The sequence below is a fragment of the Asterias rubens genome, chromosome 12, assembly GCF_902459465.1.
Source record: "Asterias rubens chromosome 12, eAstRub1.3, whole genome shotgun sequence".
NCBI lineage: Eukaryota > Metazoa > Echinodermata > Asteroidea > Forcipulatida > Asteriidae > Asterias > Asterias rubens.
This window is the reverse complement of record NC_047073.1, coordinates 2,698,336-2,716,269: the sequence shown is the minus strand read 5'-3', so window position 1 is coordinate 2,716,269 and position 17,934 is coordinate 2,698,336. Positions and strand designations below refer to the sequence as shown.

The window sequence follows — 17,934 nt, the reverse complement described above, 5'->3', positions numbered from 1 at the left end:
TACATAGCACAATGGAATGGTTTACAAGGTGCTGTGGCACAAGTTTTTTTTGTTTTAATAATAAATGTTAAATTCAATATGCTGCTGATCAAACCAGGAATACCGGGACAAATGCCGTCTTTACGATAAGTGTACTGGGTTCTTTTACGTGCATTACACAGCGCACAGGATCAAAGGATGCAGCTACAAATGGTAAAGTGTCTTGCTTAAGGACACAGGTGTCGTGACGAAGGATTACTGTCATGACTGTAGGCCTAAATGACAAATTGCTTATCACTGGGCCGGGCAAACCGATCTTAACTTAAATGTTGACACGTTTTGTTGTTGAGTGACTGCAGAATGGAGGATGAGGTTGCTTGTGGGCAAGTGAGTCAAGGGGGTAAGGGTTTCATTGAAGCTTTACAACAAATAAAATATTGTTTTCCTTATACATCGGTGGACGGTAAAACTGAGAAAAAAAATTGAGTTGTTGTGTTCCCCTGATTCAACCAGAATTATATCAATAGAAATATTCATTCAATGACATCAAGAACAAAGTCAGAAGGAATGTTTACTTATAATGATCTAAGCCACTGGTCGCTCTCAAAATAATTTTTAACTTAAAAACTTACTAAAACCAAGAATTAAACCACACTACCTTTAGTTACAATCATTAACACTATACACGATAGATGGCATGTTACTGTTGGTCTTATTTCGGACCACTTGGAAGGCGAACCAATGTCAAGTGACCTCCTCATGACACAACCCGATACTCAACCCACTCTTTATTACTTCAGTGGAGAAACCAAGCTCATTCACCGAGGGCGTTCAACTGCGCATATTATTGTTTATGATTATTATCAATAAGTTAGGTTTTATTTTTGTGTGTATCTAGGTGATCATTAACGACAAACCTCTGGATCTGATTGATGAAGCTTTGCGAGGAGCCAACGTGATGAACGCTGATCACCCCTGCGTGGGTTTCCCATGTCAGAACCGGGGAGAATGCGCAGCGCAGCATTCTACGTATTCTTGCCAGTGTCCCCTGTGGTTTGAGGGCATCAATTGCGAACAAGGTAGGACGTCATTCTGTTAGTATATAATTCTCAGTGTATGGGTAAAAATCAAAATTAATATTCTTTATCCCCGATGCAAATTTAACATCTCTTATATAATTATTAACACACAAAGGTGTGTTGGTAGTATTAATAGTAATAAAGACATTTGTAAAGCGCCTAATGAAAAAGCATCTATGCGCTTAAAGAGAATAATAAAATATACTAAGTGTGAAAGATACAATACAATTAACTATTTTTCAAATAAGCAGCTTCAAACAAATGAGTTTGGGACAGAGACTTAAAGCCATTGGACACTATTAGAACAGAACAGAAAAAAAAGTTCACAGATTTTCAAATAACCAACAAGGTTTACAGAGATAATGGTGAAAGACTTCTCTTGAAATAGTATTCCATGAAGTGCTTTACTTTTTGAGAAAACATTAAAACATTCATCAATTCTCGATGTCATGACACGGCGAAATGTGCGGAAACAAGGGTGGATTTTCTTCCGACTCCGATGACCGGTTGAGCCTAAATTTTCACAGGTTTGTTATTTTATATATAAGTTGTGACACGAAGTGTGGGCCTTTGGACTAAACTGTTTACCGAAAGTGTCCAATGGCTTTAAACAGTGTTAAGAAGTAGCATGGCGAATGTGCACAGGAAGACTATTCCAAAAGAAAGTGAGCAGCCTAAGAAAAGGATATTTGACCATAACAAAATGGAAGATGATCATTAAGTCCAAGTAGGGGAATAATGGTGAAAAAGTTTAGATAAATAAATTAAAAGTGTTTTACCTTTTGTTGAACATGTACATGTATGTCATTCCACTTGTAAGTATTTATGAGTGTTGATGTTTTTTTATTTCAGAGATAGAAGGAGAGGTGAAGGTACCTTCATTTCAAGGTAGTAGCTACCTCAGGTTTACCAGTGACTGGGCCATGAGAAGGTGAGTCCTCATATAGATTTGTAAACATTATTCATAAATACCTAAACATTTTATCCATTCTGATTGGTCGAGAGGGCATCACGTGGGGGTGTTTGAACGGATGATATCACACCAGTAAAAAGTGTTGAAACATGGGCGTGACACGCGAGCTTGCACCTGTGCTTATAAGACAGTTTCTTCATTCCTATTGGTCGAGAGCAACGGCTGGAACAATTGTGCCACATCATGCGATACGTGCAACGCGCACAGCATTCCCTTATAAGGAGTTGTTTACCCGAGGGCATTACCATTTCATAGCTGGAGGGGTGTTGTGTTGAAAGAAATCATTGAACAATTATATTTTTTGCATTTATTTTACTTTTTGACCAAAAAGTGTTGATGTTTTTTTTACCTTAAAAGGTATTTATGAATGGGAATCAAAGTGCGTTGAATCGGTTTTCAACTAGTGGTTTAAACTCCCCGAGGCCTGGTTCTTGATAATTTACCTGGACTTTGTCTAGGCATTCTATGCTTACAAGGCTAGCACAGGATAAGAGCACCGAACTCAAGCTCTGATGCTTTTGTTCAGCAGTGAGTGTGGGTTCGTTCACTTTAACTGCTTCTCTCCACCCAGGGGTAAATGGGTACCTGTGATTGAGGGCAGAGATGGTTCTTGGTTTAGCCGAGTAGCGCATATAATTGTCGCACAGGCTGTATACTCCCCAGGGAGTTGAGATGGTGAAGGAATGATTTAAAGCCCAGTGACCAGGGGTAATAATGTCTGAAGCACTTTGAGATGCCCTTTGAGTAAAAAGCGCTATATAAAAACTGGTTATAATTGTTATTATTGTACTGAGCATATTTTATTTCTTTGTCTATGCAGAGTTGGGGGAACTGACAACAGCATCCAGCTTGAGTTCCGAACATGGAGCTCCGATGGTCTGATGTTCTGGGCGGGACGTGATGTCATGAAACCTACCAGTGATTTCATGTCACTGGGACTCGATAACGGCATGCTCAAATGGAGGTAAGGAACAATCGTTTGAGGACCACATTAAATGTGTACAAACGATTTTTTACATAGAATATGGCGGGGATACTAACATATTTTGAGGAGGAACTAAGTCTCTTTTCACCACCACATCTCCGTGATTGGTTCAATTGCTTAGTCCCAGCCAGTTGTTATGAAAATGTGCACTTTTGGTTTGGAGCTTCAAACTGGCAGGCAGTCTGCTCGTGATGTTAAATTGATTTAATTTTCAGGGGGGGGAGGGGAGGGGCTTACCATCCTTACTCGCAGCTTAGAGCTGACTTGCGAAGGACGCGGCTACAACATGTTCAAGAAGCAGGCATGAAAGGGCGCCTTTGGCTGCCAGCCACATCAACCCATTTTGACCACAGAGCACAGCCAAGATCGAAAACCGAATGGTCTCGAAAACCCTCATGGCACAGCAGAGAACCAACGCACAACTCAACTCACATATGGCCCTGGCTGGGAATCGAACCAGAGTCACCTTGGTGAGAGGCGAGCACTTTAGGCTCAAGCCAGCCATGCCACTCTGATTTGTGTCTAACTTTAGTACACTGTCTGAACATGGCCAAGGAGTTGACTTTGTACTGTGTAGATGCATTCACCACATGATATCATTATTGCCGGATATCACAGTTTATCTGTAATTCAAAACCTTTTTTCTGGCAAATTTTGTAAGTTCTGGAATGTAAACTTTATTTTCCTTCCAAATCCTTCTTGCAGTTTTAACTTGGGCAGTGGTGCTGTGTCAGTACTAACCAATAAGACATTTAATGATGGTGACTGGCATAAGGTGATCATCCAGAGAAACAAAGCATCAGGAACTATTGTGGTCGATAAAGGAGAGGGCCATATGGCTTCAGCGCCGGGAGCAATGAAAAGCCTCGATATTAACAACGGCATTTTTCTAGGTGAGTTTTATAAGTCATTTGAACATTACAAAATTATGTCTTGTTTAACATTTATGTGTGCTTACGAAGCGGCAACTTTAATCTAACTTTGATATTCATTAACAACAACATTTTTTTACGGTAAGATTTACACAAGTGACATTTGACGTCACAAAGTTATGTCTGGTGTAGCAACATTTTGAATGCCTAATAGAGATGCAACTTTTAATAATAATAATAAAAATAATAACTAGTTCTTATAATAGCGCATTTTTCAATAATCGTATCAATGCACTTTAGTGCTTTAGTCATTGCCATTAACTTTTTCCATTTAGATCGGAAATGAAAGTGTAAAAAAAATTACCGCCAAATATAAAAAGAAAATTCTGGCCCTAAAACCATTGGTACATTTAAAATACAAGTGACTGAATCTTAAAAACTCAGAAAATGTCCAAATTCTGGACATTGCCTTTCATAGTGTCAGATTATTCATTAAGGTGAAATCGCCAGTTGCATCTGTCGCTTAAACAGCTCTTTGAAACTGAACCGTACCCCAGACCCAGATAACTCCAACAAGCACTGACATGAATTGAGGCCCATCTTCCCCAGCAATGTTGCCAGACATGTATCTGTCGGCAGGAAATCATTCAAAAAATGTTTGACTTCCTTTGCACATGTGAGTCATTTAAAAAGACATGGTGGGAACTCGATAGTCTAGCCATGCTGTTTATGGAAACAATCTCACCTTGAAAAAAAAAATGACCGAATGGTTTTCCCATATGATGTTTATCAGGAATGGAAATTTGAAATATTTGAGTCAAGTTCAGGGTGACGTGAAAGTACGCGTCAGTTTTTCCTTGATATCTATCAAAATATTTTGATAAACATTGGCAGGGAAAATGGATTGAGTCCGATTTAGATTTGTTGTTTGCCCTTAAATCAAGTAGTCTTGAAAGTATATTTTATTATTATAGCCTACACCGTACATGTAGGTGAGCCCCAATGTACTCAATACATATAGGCAGTGTATACAAGTATCATAACAATGCGACTGTAGGCTAACCCCCAAAAACTGAAGATGAGCAAATTATACTGTTTGAAACAACTAGACCAAACCGGCTATTTTCAGATGGTTGTACCCGCAAGTTAAAGTTATACATTCATAAAATTCTTTACCGACAATTTGGCAATACTTACTTAACTTCTACTAGAACGGCACCTTTGAATGGTTTACAAATGCTGTATTATTTTATAGTATCTGATAGTCGCTTTAGTTTGTTTCTTTTTTTGCATAGGATTTTGAGAGCCAAACTGAACTTAAAATTGTATGCTATTTTTTGTAGTTAACGCAAGTCTTCAGTTAAAATAGTGCCCTCGCTTGACGATATACAGCAGTGCTTTAACCATGCGCCCCTCCCATAGTGGGGCAGAAAATTATCTCACACTACTGTTTTCAGTTGTATCTGATAATACAAATTTGTTTTTGTTTCTTTGCAGGTGGAATGAAAGATATTGCGGAGTTGTCTTTCGAACGATACACCGTTGGTTTCCTCGGCTGCATACGTAACGTTTTCCTTGAAGGCGAAACGCTTGATTTATACCAACAACCTTCCGAAGGACGTAATGTTAATCACTGCGCTTAAAATTATCAACTTTGGTCGCCCATTTTCTGTCAAGTTTTCTCTCATATTAATGTACTCTTTTCAATTTTTTTTTTTTGTGAGTGTTTTTTATTTTTGTCTTTTTTTGTTATTCAATGAGTAAAAGCCTAGTTCATACTCCGTGCAAATGTGACGCGAATTTTGACATCACAAATTTGCAACAGTTGAACTGTGCCGTCAAAATTCGCAAGAAGTCTGAACTGGGCATTAGTGTTATCACACATTTGGAGGATTTCTTGTCTGCCTGTGACATACAATAATGGTGCAAGTCGAATATGAGTGTTTTACTCATAAACATTGTATTTAGTAACAAACACGTTTTTATATATAAACAAAAACATCTTTCTTACTAGCTATATTAATTAGTGTTGGACACTTTCGTAATGTTGGATTGAATACCTATGATCTCATAGATCGTTAAAGAAGTGTTCAAATCCTATATGAGTATTTTTTTATTAAGATTAAGAAGTGTTTAAAGAGTTTTTGTGTTTTGGGCATATTAAAGTTTTTTTTATTTTTTTTTTATGCTAAAAAACCCACTCAAATAAAATGAAAATTTTATAGACCTTGCATTAACATCATCCAGCTGCCATTTTAGAGGTAGCCAATGAAATCGCACAAATACGCATGATGTACATGATTGGCCAATGAACAACCTCCATTTGACCTCTAGGTGAGGGCGCCCTACTTAAATACCATCATGCATACAAGGTGTAGAAAGAATGTATAAAGTCCTAGTATTTGGAAAGCCAAAGTTTACAGTAGATTTGATCCTACATTTTTTCATAAATCACACAACTCTGTAAATTTTTCGGTCAAACCTTCTAAATAGTGCCCTCGCTTGATAAGACACAACAGTACTTTAACCACGCCCTATTTTTATAAAATTCAACACTTAAGAAGATGTTACTCTTGTCTATGTCCATGATATTTGTTTCATGTTTTTGTCTTCTTTTGTCTTCTTTTGTCGATGTATTAAAGTAAGATTTAACTCAATACTCTCTGAATCAGTACAAGAAATAACAATTTGTATGTTTTTGTAATCAAAATTACCCTTTTATGAAAAGGATCTTTTGGATCTTGATAAGGTATAGTTTGTTCGCTTGTCTGTTTGTTTGTTGGGGTGTGTTCACGGGTTGTTTGTTTGTTTGTTTGGGTTGATTTTTAATTTGCATTTATTTTTATTTCATTGAACTTTTTACTCACAAATGTACCTGGCACAAACACATTTTACTCCTGCACAAACAGGAAATGAACGTATTGGGCAATTTTTCTCTGTCCAGCAGCTTTTCGAATGGGGCCTGGTGTTAGTTGTTTCAGCGGAAGGTCCTTATACTTTTCATATTCAACCGATAACTGTTCTGTAATTTTATGCCATTTCAACCATTTTCTACTATTTTTGTTTAAGAATAAAGTAATAATACTATGCCTTATAAATGTAAATATCATTATCGGTTTGGTGTTAAGATTTTTTGTAAAAATATTTGTAAGTGGTTTTTAAACAGTCCAATAAGGAGATAAATAACCTGTGCTTTTTGTAGTTTCACTTACTTACAGCATTATAGATATTAACCATGCGGCAGCCATCTTGGTTGGGTACCCTGTATACCTGAATACATTTAGTACTGATGTAATTTCTTGCGAAAAGGGATCTGACTGTGAACCTTACAGCTTTTTCTTCTTCAAAATTTAAGACTCATTAATTTTATCCTCATCATGAATCTAATTACTGAATGAAGGTAAAAGCTAAGAATGTTTTTATCCCTTTTGTATATTAGTGATGTTATCATCGCAGCAAACAGGGAATCTGACCAAAATGGCTGCTGGTTTTGATTGAACCATCCTTGGATTGATTTCACCAAGATCTAAGATCGATCTTAAGTTGTGTATCAATGTGTATCAATCTAAGTTACTAAGTGTGATGTCACAATACAAATCACATTAGTACGATTGACAAATCATCTTATGACGAATACAAGTGTTTTGAGAAATTGTGTCCACTAGGCTCGATAACACAAAGCGCTAAAATTGATCTTCTTGGCCCAATTTCTTTAAGCTGTTAAGCAGAAAATACAACAATTAAGTGGGACACCAGCCACAACAATGCAGACTTATCGTAATTTTGGCTGGTAACCTGTTCCTGCCAAACAGTTTTGTTCTGTGCGTAGCAAGTTTTTGAGCTTGCAGGCTTAATTAAATTGGGCCAAGATGCTTAGTTACTAAGTAAAGTATGGTGTCTCAATACAAATCATTATATTGAATTTGACACCTCGTCTTAAGACGAATCTTGTTTTGTGAATAGTGTTTTGTGAAATTGAGGTTAATGCACTCCCAAGTTCGTTAATAGTACTCCCATTTTTGAGAGGGAATCAGGAACAGCCAAGTAAACTATAAAAAGTCAAAAATAGTAGTTTCTGTGATGATACCAAATGGCCCGTGTGTCCTCGGTGGCCAGTTCAAATTTTATTTTTCAATGAGCGAGAAGAAAAAAACAAAGCTGCAGAATGAAGGAGAGACTTACAAACAGCTGTTTTTATTCTCAAAAATAGATTTCCTCAGATTTAGAGTTGTCTTTCTTAATTTGTTTCAGACTAGAACCCAACCTGTTTTTTATTTTAATTGTATTATTAAACTAAAACAAAATAGAAACTCGGAGACTGTTTAAAGGATTAGAAATGTCTTTCTCCTTTTCTTTCTAACACATATTTTTAACAAAATCCACATACTTAATAATTCATGTTTGTGGATTGCATGGAAGTGTTAATCCTTTTACAATCAAACTCATTTTAAAAACATTTTTTCCTTCTTTTTTTCCCCGAATAATATTTTGTAGCTATGCTCAAAGTGGCCTCAGCTTTCTGGTTACAATTTCACTATTGAAAAGTTTTGAAAAAGATTCTGGCCCCAATATCATAGAGCTACTTAAGAACAAAAAGTAGCTAAGCACATCAACATTATGCTTACCAGATTAAGGTTACCAGCCAAAATGCCATGTCATATGTACAATTTGTAACTGGCATCCTGCTCATTCTTGCTAAGCAGGGAATTGTTAAGTACAACTTTCTGCTTAAGCAGCTCTATGAAATTTGGACAAGGTCAATTCAATTTTAGTGTTTTAACAATGTTTCTTTTTTAAGTTGGTCAAAAAAGTACTTCCACAATTTCTATTTTGTAGACTTTATTTACACAATGTTGTTATAACTTCATCTGTCGTTAATTATGAGTTATTAAATCCGGTATTATTCTATAATTTAGGTGTCTGAATAATTTTGGTATTTAATTACATACAGGCGTCTTTTCAACATAAAAAGTTTATTTTGTTTACTGTATCATGTTAAAAAAACAAATATGTACATAATGGATTTGTTTTTCGCTTTGTGTTTAGCTGAAGGTTATAACGAAGGGTACAAATTGCATAACCTTTGCTTGCTTGCCACTTTGTAATAATATTCTTACTGTGCTGTACATTACATGCTTGTATACTGGGGTGAACTTCAAAAAGGGTATGGACTCATCTAATAGTGAATCCTTTTGATCAGGGTTATAAATAAGCCATTTGCCAATTAGATTTGAATAATGTCTGGTACAATGACTTGCTTAGTCACATGCTACTGCTTACATTTGAATTCCTCAGACTATAGAGACAGTTGCTATGCCAAATGGTTCGGGGCAAGCTTTTGTATAGCAACCTCCAGATAGGCAAACCCTGGTAACATTGTGCCATACACATTCATTCAGAATCGTGTAGGTTTTTATACATACTATACGCAAAACCTTGCCCCTATTGATGTGACATAGCAATGTCTCGATGTGGTAACTTGTGATCATGCACGTCATTGTTCCAGACAATATTCAAATCTAACGAGCAAATGGCTTATTGAAATTTGTCCAATGCAGTATCTGTCAAGATTTATAACATAACATGATTTTTCACATTAATTAAAACAGTCCAGAAGATGAGCACTTTAGCAACAATATAAGTTATCACATAAACGCAAGTGGATACGGAAAAATATAGCGCTTTTGCGTCCTATATCCTACAGGCCGAAGGCCGAGTTGGATATGGGACACAGACGCGCTATAGTTTTCCGATATGCATGTGCGCAAAAGTTGTTCACAGATTCAAAGTGTATTACAGCTTTGGGTAATCGGGAAAAGTCAACTAATTTTCATCCACTATAGTTTTCAATTTAAACACATCATACCACCAGCCTGGGAAAATGTCCGCAAATATTATTAACAATATGTATTTATTATGCATTTTTCAAAGCCAAGCAAGCCTCTCAAATCGCCTTACGATATCATAACCCTGTGGCTTCAACCTTCCTGAAAAAGTTGGTATGAAAATATAATAATTGTGGTTTGAAATACATTGACATTGTGTGTGTAGTTTGGGGCACTCAAGTTGTCGACCATGTTTGTTCTTATAGTTATATCTATGGCCCTTTTTGAAACCATGGCTTCACCTTTGGATTCGGCTCAGGCTAGCTTGTCCCTGTGAGTGTTATTAACAATTATTGCGTGTGCCAAAGTCGAATCCAAAGCCGGAGTTGTGGTTCCCAAAAGGGCTTAATACTGATTTGTACTCATGTAAAGGTCAGAATTTCTGCAATGTACTTAGATACTAAGTTCTTTCTAACTAAGACCATGCTTAGGGAATGGTATTTGTTTCAATTGCCATCCGTAAGCAGAATATAGTAGAGACAAGGGAAGTATGGGGAGACTAACAAGTGACATCCACGCCTACAAACTGAACTGAATTGTTCATTTTTAAAGTACTTATGAATCCCAAATGTTTTTTATTCATTTATTTTGTCCCTGTTGTTATCATAAAAAGAAGCCTGCATTTCTACATTAAATTTTTAAAAAGAGAAATTGAAAACATTTTGTTTGGTGTATTTATACAAGTTATCTCGTCTAAAAGCAAGGCCCAATTTCATAGCACTGCTTTAGCACAAGGTTGCCAAGCAGAACAAAAATGCTTAGAAGAATAAGGTAACCAGCTATAACACAATTTTACATCTACCAAATGAAACTGGTATCATGCTTAGCAGAAAATTGTTAAGCAACATTTTCTTCTTAAGCAGCTTCATGAAATTGGGCACAAGATAAAGGATTGCACTCGACAAGAAATAAAATTTAGATTAAAAAGTTGTTTATTTTTCCACGGTGGCTCGTACTGGCTCACATAAACAAAGACATGTTACAATTGTAATACCCATGGAAGAGCATTTCCTCAAATGCCTAGTACTAATAAAAAGTATGCCTTTTCATTAAGCTACTGACTAGCAACTCACTCGAACGACTCATTTGGAAGTCTAGTCAACCTTCAGCCTTTTCACTATAGTGTCACTGATTCCCCTCTGCGCTTCACACATGTTAGAATGGAACACGCTGTTGGGACCAGTAATAGAAGCCATGAGGCTGGTTCCAAATGGTTGACTACAGTAGTCAACCAGTGGTCGATCAGTCTGGGTTTGAGTAAAAATGTTCAACCTTTAGTTGTTAACCATGGTGCACACTCGAACTTGCTCATGGTTGTACATGTACATGTAATGTACCACTCTGAAAATGCTTCAAGGGCAATGTCACTTGAGGCAATTGACAGGCAATCAGTTCCAGGTAATCTCAAAGATGAGAAACCATTCACATTTAAATGTTCTCATAATTTCCTGTGGAATCGGAAGCCATTGTTTGACAACGTACTTATAATGCTACTAAAATGGTCTTTTAGCATACTGCAGTTGGTTGCCATGTAAAGTGGCAAAACGTAGTATTTGTGCAGGCTGCACCTCTTTGATTAGTTCTATACATCATCAATAATTTTAGTGGCCTTGTGAGACGAGGCCGCAACAATGAGAACAAGTATAAGTTGAATGATTTCTTTATTACTGCCAGTGCTATCTGACAAAAAAATTGCAACTGAAAAAGATTCACAATAATTGCCATTAGTTAATACAAAGTCAGAAATTAATCTACTTGTTTAATTAGTCGAATGATACCCTCTGGTAAACGACAACAATGCATAGGTGAATGATATTTAGTCTGGTGGGTTTCTTCATAAACTGTTTAAGTTACTGAGCAATATTTTCCACGGTTTGACCCAATGCCTGTGTTGTCAGCAATCTTGGTAGCTCTGTTTTGGGAGTCAAATTGCATGGAAAGGTAAGCGTCCAACTATGTACGCTTTCCCCCGTCATGCCCATGTGTAACCGTGTAGGATGCTTTTGAGGTAGGGTGTACAGACCCCCATGCATTGGCTGCCATCTTTGATGAAGCGTGCATGCATAAAAGGCTATCATTGGCCGAGAGTCATGCACAGCGCATTCATGCGTGCACTTTTCCATTATCTGTCATCAAAGATGGAGGTCAATGATGTCATGTGCAATCCCTCTATTTGAGGCAAAGCGTACATAATTGGACGCTTACCTTTCCATGCAATTTGACTTCCAAAATGGCGGACTATTTGCCCTTTGAAAGGTCAGCCATTTGCAGGTAGAACCTCAAATTGGGGACAGCAGTGACTGGATGCATTATACAACGAACTCGATGTCACAGTGATGTTGTGACACTTTCATCCAAACAGGGCCAAATTTCATGAACCTGTTAAGCAGAAGATACTGCAAAACAAATTTCTTTGCTATTAAACAAAAACTTACATGTGTAGGGCACCAGTCAATGTGAACTTAATGTGCTTTGGGCTGGTAACCAGTTTCTGTTATGCAAGGTTTTTCTATACTCAGCGAGTTTTTAAGCTAATAGGCTTTATGAAATTGGGCCCAGATACTTGAAATACATATAAAGCAAGGACTGGAGGCTGTACACTCACATGGAGGATCTGCACAAAGAGCGAATGAGCAGACAGTATCCACAAGTAACACAAGTGCAAAGGGTCATTACAGAGAACAAGAATTTAAAAATAAATAATGAAGTTAAATTCCCCTTTATTAAACACAATAATGAATACGATACAATCAAAGACCCTACAAAATAAACAACTCAAATTTTGGTAACGGAACTGTGTTACGTTTACAAAACAAAATAGCCACTTGCGTTCATGCAGTCAAAGTTTTTATGGCATAATTTTTATACAAATTTCCCCAGATACTCAGTGCACACACCCTAAAACCAGACAGAATGGTTCTGAAACGTCAAAATAATATAACAAGTACACTTTCTGCTGAAAGTAGGTTTAAAATTAACCATCGATGAAAAGTACATCGTTCTGAAGAGAACACTGTAGGGGGCCTACACAAACCCTCAACCAACCTGTGAAAAAATGATTGAGGTCCACAGAAAAAGGCAAATAGTGTTTTTTTCCAGATGACAATGTAATGGTTAAATGTTTTGTTACATGATATACATATATAATTTATCCCTTTTTTAGTGCCATGCATAGCAACATTTATAAGATCAGATTTATACAAATTGTTCTCAACAATGACTGCATTTTTGCCGCAAATATTTTGTCCATGGTTGGTACCAGTACCAACTGGGAAATGGTGGAAAACACGGACGTTGGATTATGTTTTGCATGCCAAGCGAGCTTCAAGATAATTACCCATTGTTTTAAAGTCAGAAATCTGATTATAATCCCAAACTTTACCAAGCTGTTAATTCAATTAAAATACTTGAAATAAAATTTATGTAAAAGTTATTCACCCTCTCCCAATGAACTGTTAACTGACTTAAAATAATCATGAACAAATTTGTTGAATCTGTAAATTAGTTTGCTTTTAGTGACACATTTTCCCATGCTTTAATAAAAACACTTATTAGATGTGTCTACACCTTCTTTTTTGTGGGTGCGTTCGATAAGCTTCCCTGGGTTCGACCCCACAGTGGTCACTCGGGTGAGCCCCTGACAAGAGCTAAACAAATGATCACACTCACCCTCTCGTGGTGATGGCATGCACCTCAGGTCAGGGCAGGGCACTGGGGGCTGACCCAGGTGAGCCTCATCAAAGCTATTCGAACGCACCAGGGCAGACCGGGGTCGACCCAGGGAAGCTAAACGAACGCACCCATTTTTTGCACCAACATATTCTTACAATTAATCATTAATAATCTTTCTGTTAGTATTTTACAAGTTTATTATACACACATGTCAAATATTTCCACTTCAGATGTGGAACCTGCTGAATTTTCAATCAAATAAATCACAATAATAACTTTATCAAAATCATTAGGGCCTGATTTCATAAAGCCTGTAAGCACAAACATTTGCTTAGCATGAAATTTATTCCTTGATAAAAACAAGATTACCAACCAAATTTCCATTCGTTGCATATTGGTTGTTACTTGTATTGAGCTGTTGTCCTGTTTTTATCAAGGAACAAATTTCATGCTAAGCAAATTTGTGTGCTTACAGGCTTTATAAAATTGGGCCCAGGCTGGAAATCCATGTGTAGGGGCCATTTGCATAAATATATGTCATCTAAACCCCCAATTTTGTGTGTGAGTCACATGTTTGGCACATTTCATGTGCTCCACACATGGAGCAACATTGGAGTTGGACCAGGTACCAGTGGTCTGGGCCCAAATGTTCTGTTAAGCAGAAATGAGCAAGATACCAATCACAAACTGTTTCATGAGTAAAGACTTCCCTCATGAAACAGCTGTAGACAAGAGTCACATGTTTGGCACATTTCATGTGCTGCACACACATGGAGCAACATTGGAGCTGGACCAGGTACCAGTGGTCTCTGTGCCCAAGTGTTCTGTTAAGCAGAAATGAGCAGAATACCAATCACAAATTGTACATGTGAGGTGATAGTTTGGTTGGTAACCTTATTCTGGTAAGCATAACTCTGGTGGTGGCCATTCTGCCTCCTGCCACATGAGAGAACAGAGCAACTTCACATGCTGCATGCTACAACCAAAGAGCAAGGTTTTCAACCCAGTGTTTTGCTTCCATGTGTCTTCTCACTATTACAGGTATGTGAAATTGTTTATGTATTTTCTTGACTGGTTTTAGTAATTTAAATACATGTATGGAAGTTATGCTATTGATTTGTAACTTCACTTCAGTTGAAGTGAGTTGAACTTATCTCAATATTATCAACTCAGAGAAAAGGTTCCGTACCCTGCCACCACTTTTTTGTTTGTTATGAAATAGAACAGTATCTCAAATGAGATATTCCTCACTTCAATTATGAAATAAATTAGTATCTTATTTACTCAAATGAGATAGTCATTCCTTTCTGTAAACATAAGTGAAAAGGTGGTGGCAGGATACAAAAGGTTTTCCTACTCTGCGCTTCTGTGACATTTTTTATGATTCATTATTCATCTTCGAATAATATTTCTTAAAAATGTCCCTGGTTTTAAAAGGTCTATGTACTTTTTCCTAACACAAAACACAATGTCCACAGATTTACACTAAACTTACACAGTTTTAAGATAATGATAGTAGAAAGCTTCCCTTGAAATTTTACTCACTGAGGTGCTGTAGTTCTTGAAAAATGAGTAAAACAAATAATCATATGCTATAATTATGGTATAATATCATAACTGGTTAAGGGATTTGACATGCTAAAATCATTTTGGTCTCTTGAGACGAACATTATTTTGTGACTTGTTTTACTCATTTCTCAAAAACTACAGATCCTCAGTTAGTAACATTTGAAGGGCAGCTCTCCACTATCATTATCTTCAAACCCTGTAAGTTTAAATCTGTGGAAATTTTGAAAATGTCTTCGAATCCTTTAAGGAATGACCAGATTTCAGTTTTATAAGTTTGAGCATCCTTGTCTTGAGACGAGGTATGAGGCAGGAAGTGACAAAGAAAAAAGAGGCGTGGCTCTTCTGCTCACAGTTTAATTATTATTTTTACATTTTAAGTGGTTTGCTTGTTTTATTGAAGGATAATTTCTTCTTTCTGCTTTTTGTTTTTATTGTTCTGAAAAAAATTACAAATATCAGAAGTACCAATCATGTAAGATTTAGGAAAACTTTCCGTATTCTGCCACCATTTTGTTGACATTTTTGTTTCTTTTTCCAAACACCCGAGCAATGTTTTCAGGAGTGTCGTACTGCACATGCCAAAATAATTCTTATTTCTGTTAAATTGTTTGGAAAAGTTTCCATATGGCGCCACCACTTTTTTATAATATAGTATCCACTTTACCTCAATGAGATATCCCTTTTTGTAACTGTTAGTGAAAAAGTGGTGGCGCCATACAGAAAGTTATCCCAGGAAAGTATGGTTGCAGAAGAAGTTATGCAAAGTGCATAGAAATGTTAACACTTAACGGATGGTTCATACATTTTCACTTGTACACAATGCATGATGGACACATGGATTTCAAGCCTTGTAGTTTATAATCACTGTTTAAATCATCAACCTTATCATCATTACCATCATACAATATTTTCAAATCATATCTTACTAAACATTTAAAAAAATGTCTTCACCATCAACTTTACCATCGCATTTTCATTAGCAAAATGTAAAATTTAATCATGCTCAAAGCGACAACTTTTGTCAAATATCCTCCGCATTCTCATATTTATCGTCACACACAACAAAATTTCATCCCTGCATTCTCTCAGCTTGTAGCCACTTAAAAAGCTCATCAAAACATGTCCCAGAGCCCAAGTATTACATGTTTCTTGCAGACTCAGATTACATAATTAAGTCAAAATTAAATATAAATCTACCAATCACAGACATAACCCTTTGGTACGAACTTCGGTTCTTTCATACCTTCCAAAACAAATTTATGGATATAGTCTCGCAAAACATGAAAAGAGGGAAAGGTCTGTGATTTGTGATGCTGAAATCTCCACTCTATGCACGAGCGCAAGATGGCACTATTTTCTCCCATCAATGGGCTTGAGTAACAGCCAGAGAACAGTCATTGCCTTCCAAAATAACTTGTTATCTGTTCACATAATACCCTGTCTGAAAGTAAAAAAAGAAACAGAAATTCCATACTTTTGCTTACACATCTTTCTTGAACCAGATGAATTGTAAGCACAAAAAGTTGCTTAGCATAAAATAACTTTTGCTTAGCAAGAGTATGTTCCCAGCCAGAATACTGTAGCGTTGACAGAAGGTTGCATTGCACACAGTTTAAGGACACAAGAAGGTACAAATAACTGGCTTTTCTGTCCTCGTTTCGGAGCTTTATTTACACTCAACAAGTCATACTAAAAACACGAAAGAGAAGCCTAGAGAGCGACCTCTCTGGCGAGCAGATTTACCGATCGGCCTGCAGGGACCGCTAGCAATGCTCCGACGGGGAGTGGTGCTGGCGCCCCCTATCGGTCGATTGACACCGTAATGTACAGTACCATTGCTGTGACTGGTATCCCACTCATTATTGCCTAGCAGAATTGTTTGCTTAACAGCTTGATGAAATTTTAGCACAGGGCTGACAGGGAAATTAAGAGCCCACCCCCCCAACAAAAATATATATAAAATAAAAATGGCCGACACACATGTACACAAAGTGGAGATTTCTGCAAGTGAGGTATCTAATTACTAATACTACAGGCACTTCCAATTGTTTAGCACCCAGTGCCGTTATATATAACTCTCTAAACAAGAGACCTCACTTGACCTCAAAACAAATATTTAAATAAATACCATATTTACAATTGTTTTAATATCGCTACCAAGTGGAAGTATAGTTTAATAAAATGCTACGTCTATGCCAAATAAACAGCAGGGCGAACATGGGCTTTTTAAAGTATCAATTAGTAGGATATGTCAACATGGTGTAATAAGTTTCATATCAAAGGATAGTGTTTTTATTTTTTTTAATAGGAATAATTACCAAATTTTACTCTGCAAATCATTCATCTACAAAACTCCACACATGAATGAGTTAAACAATAATTTCTGATAAACCACTGAAACCTTATGGCAAGACCAGCTCGCCAATACTAAACAGTATTAAACCTAACCCCGTTTATGAGTTGAATTTCCCTCCATTATTTTATTTTTCATTATCTAAATTGTTTGAAAATTTTGCCAAACTCTGAAACTCATCATGCCAAGCTGTTTTTAAAATGTTCAAGCGCCATGGGCGTCACTGAGCAACAGACTCAAGCGGTTAGCGCTTTAAGAAACCTCTATTATTTTAAGCAATGTGTGACAATCGGGATGCTAGTAACCTGTTTTTACTTTGTAGCAAATTTGTTTCTGAGCTTATTTTCGCTCTTGACAGTATTATCAAATCGGCCACAAGTTTACCAATTTCACAAAGAACATCAAAAGCCTTTTGGGGAATGTGAAATTAAAAAAATCTTCTTTCGGAAAAAATAACGCCAATTCTCGCAAGAATACTTGGAATAACATCAAATGGTTTATCATTCTACCCTGTTAAACTGGACAATTGCACGTATTAAAACATCGCTTCACAGTGGGGACAACTTA

General features: G+C 36.8%; 1 protein-coding gene across 1 annotated transcript in view; it reads left to right on the top strand.

Moving 5' to 3' along the window:
- LOC117297562 (pikachurin-like) overlaps window positions 1–6,421 on the top strand; it is a 58,658-nt gene extending 52,237 nt beyond the window's left edge. Inside the window, exons 10-14 of the mRNA XM_033780660.1 lie at window positions 878–1,058; window positions 1,911–1,989; window positions 2,852–2,995; window positions 3,722–3,909; window positions 5,386–6,421. Of these exons, the coding sequence (XP_033636551.1) occupies window positions 878–1,058; window positions 1,911–1,989; window positions 2,852–2,995; window positions 3,722–3,909; window positions 5,386–5,531 (738 nt within the window). The 3' untranslated portion in view covers window positions 5,532–6,421. The remainder of the gene's footprint in view (window positions 1–877; window positions 1,059–1,910; window positions 1,990–2,851; window positions 2,996–3,721; window positions 3,910–5,385) is intronic.
- The last annotated feature ends 11,513 nt before the right edge of the window (window positions 6,422–17,934 follow it).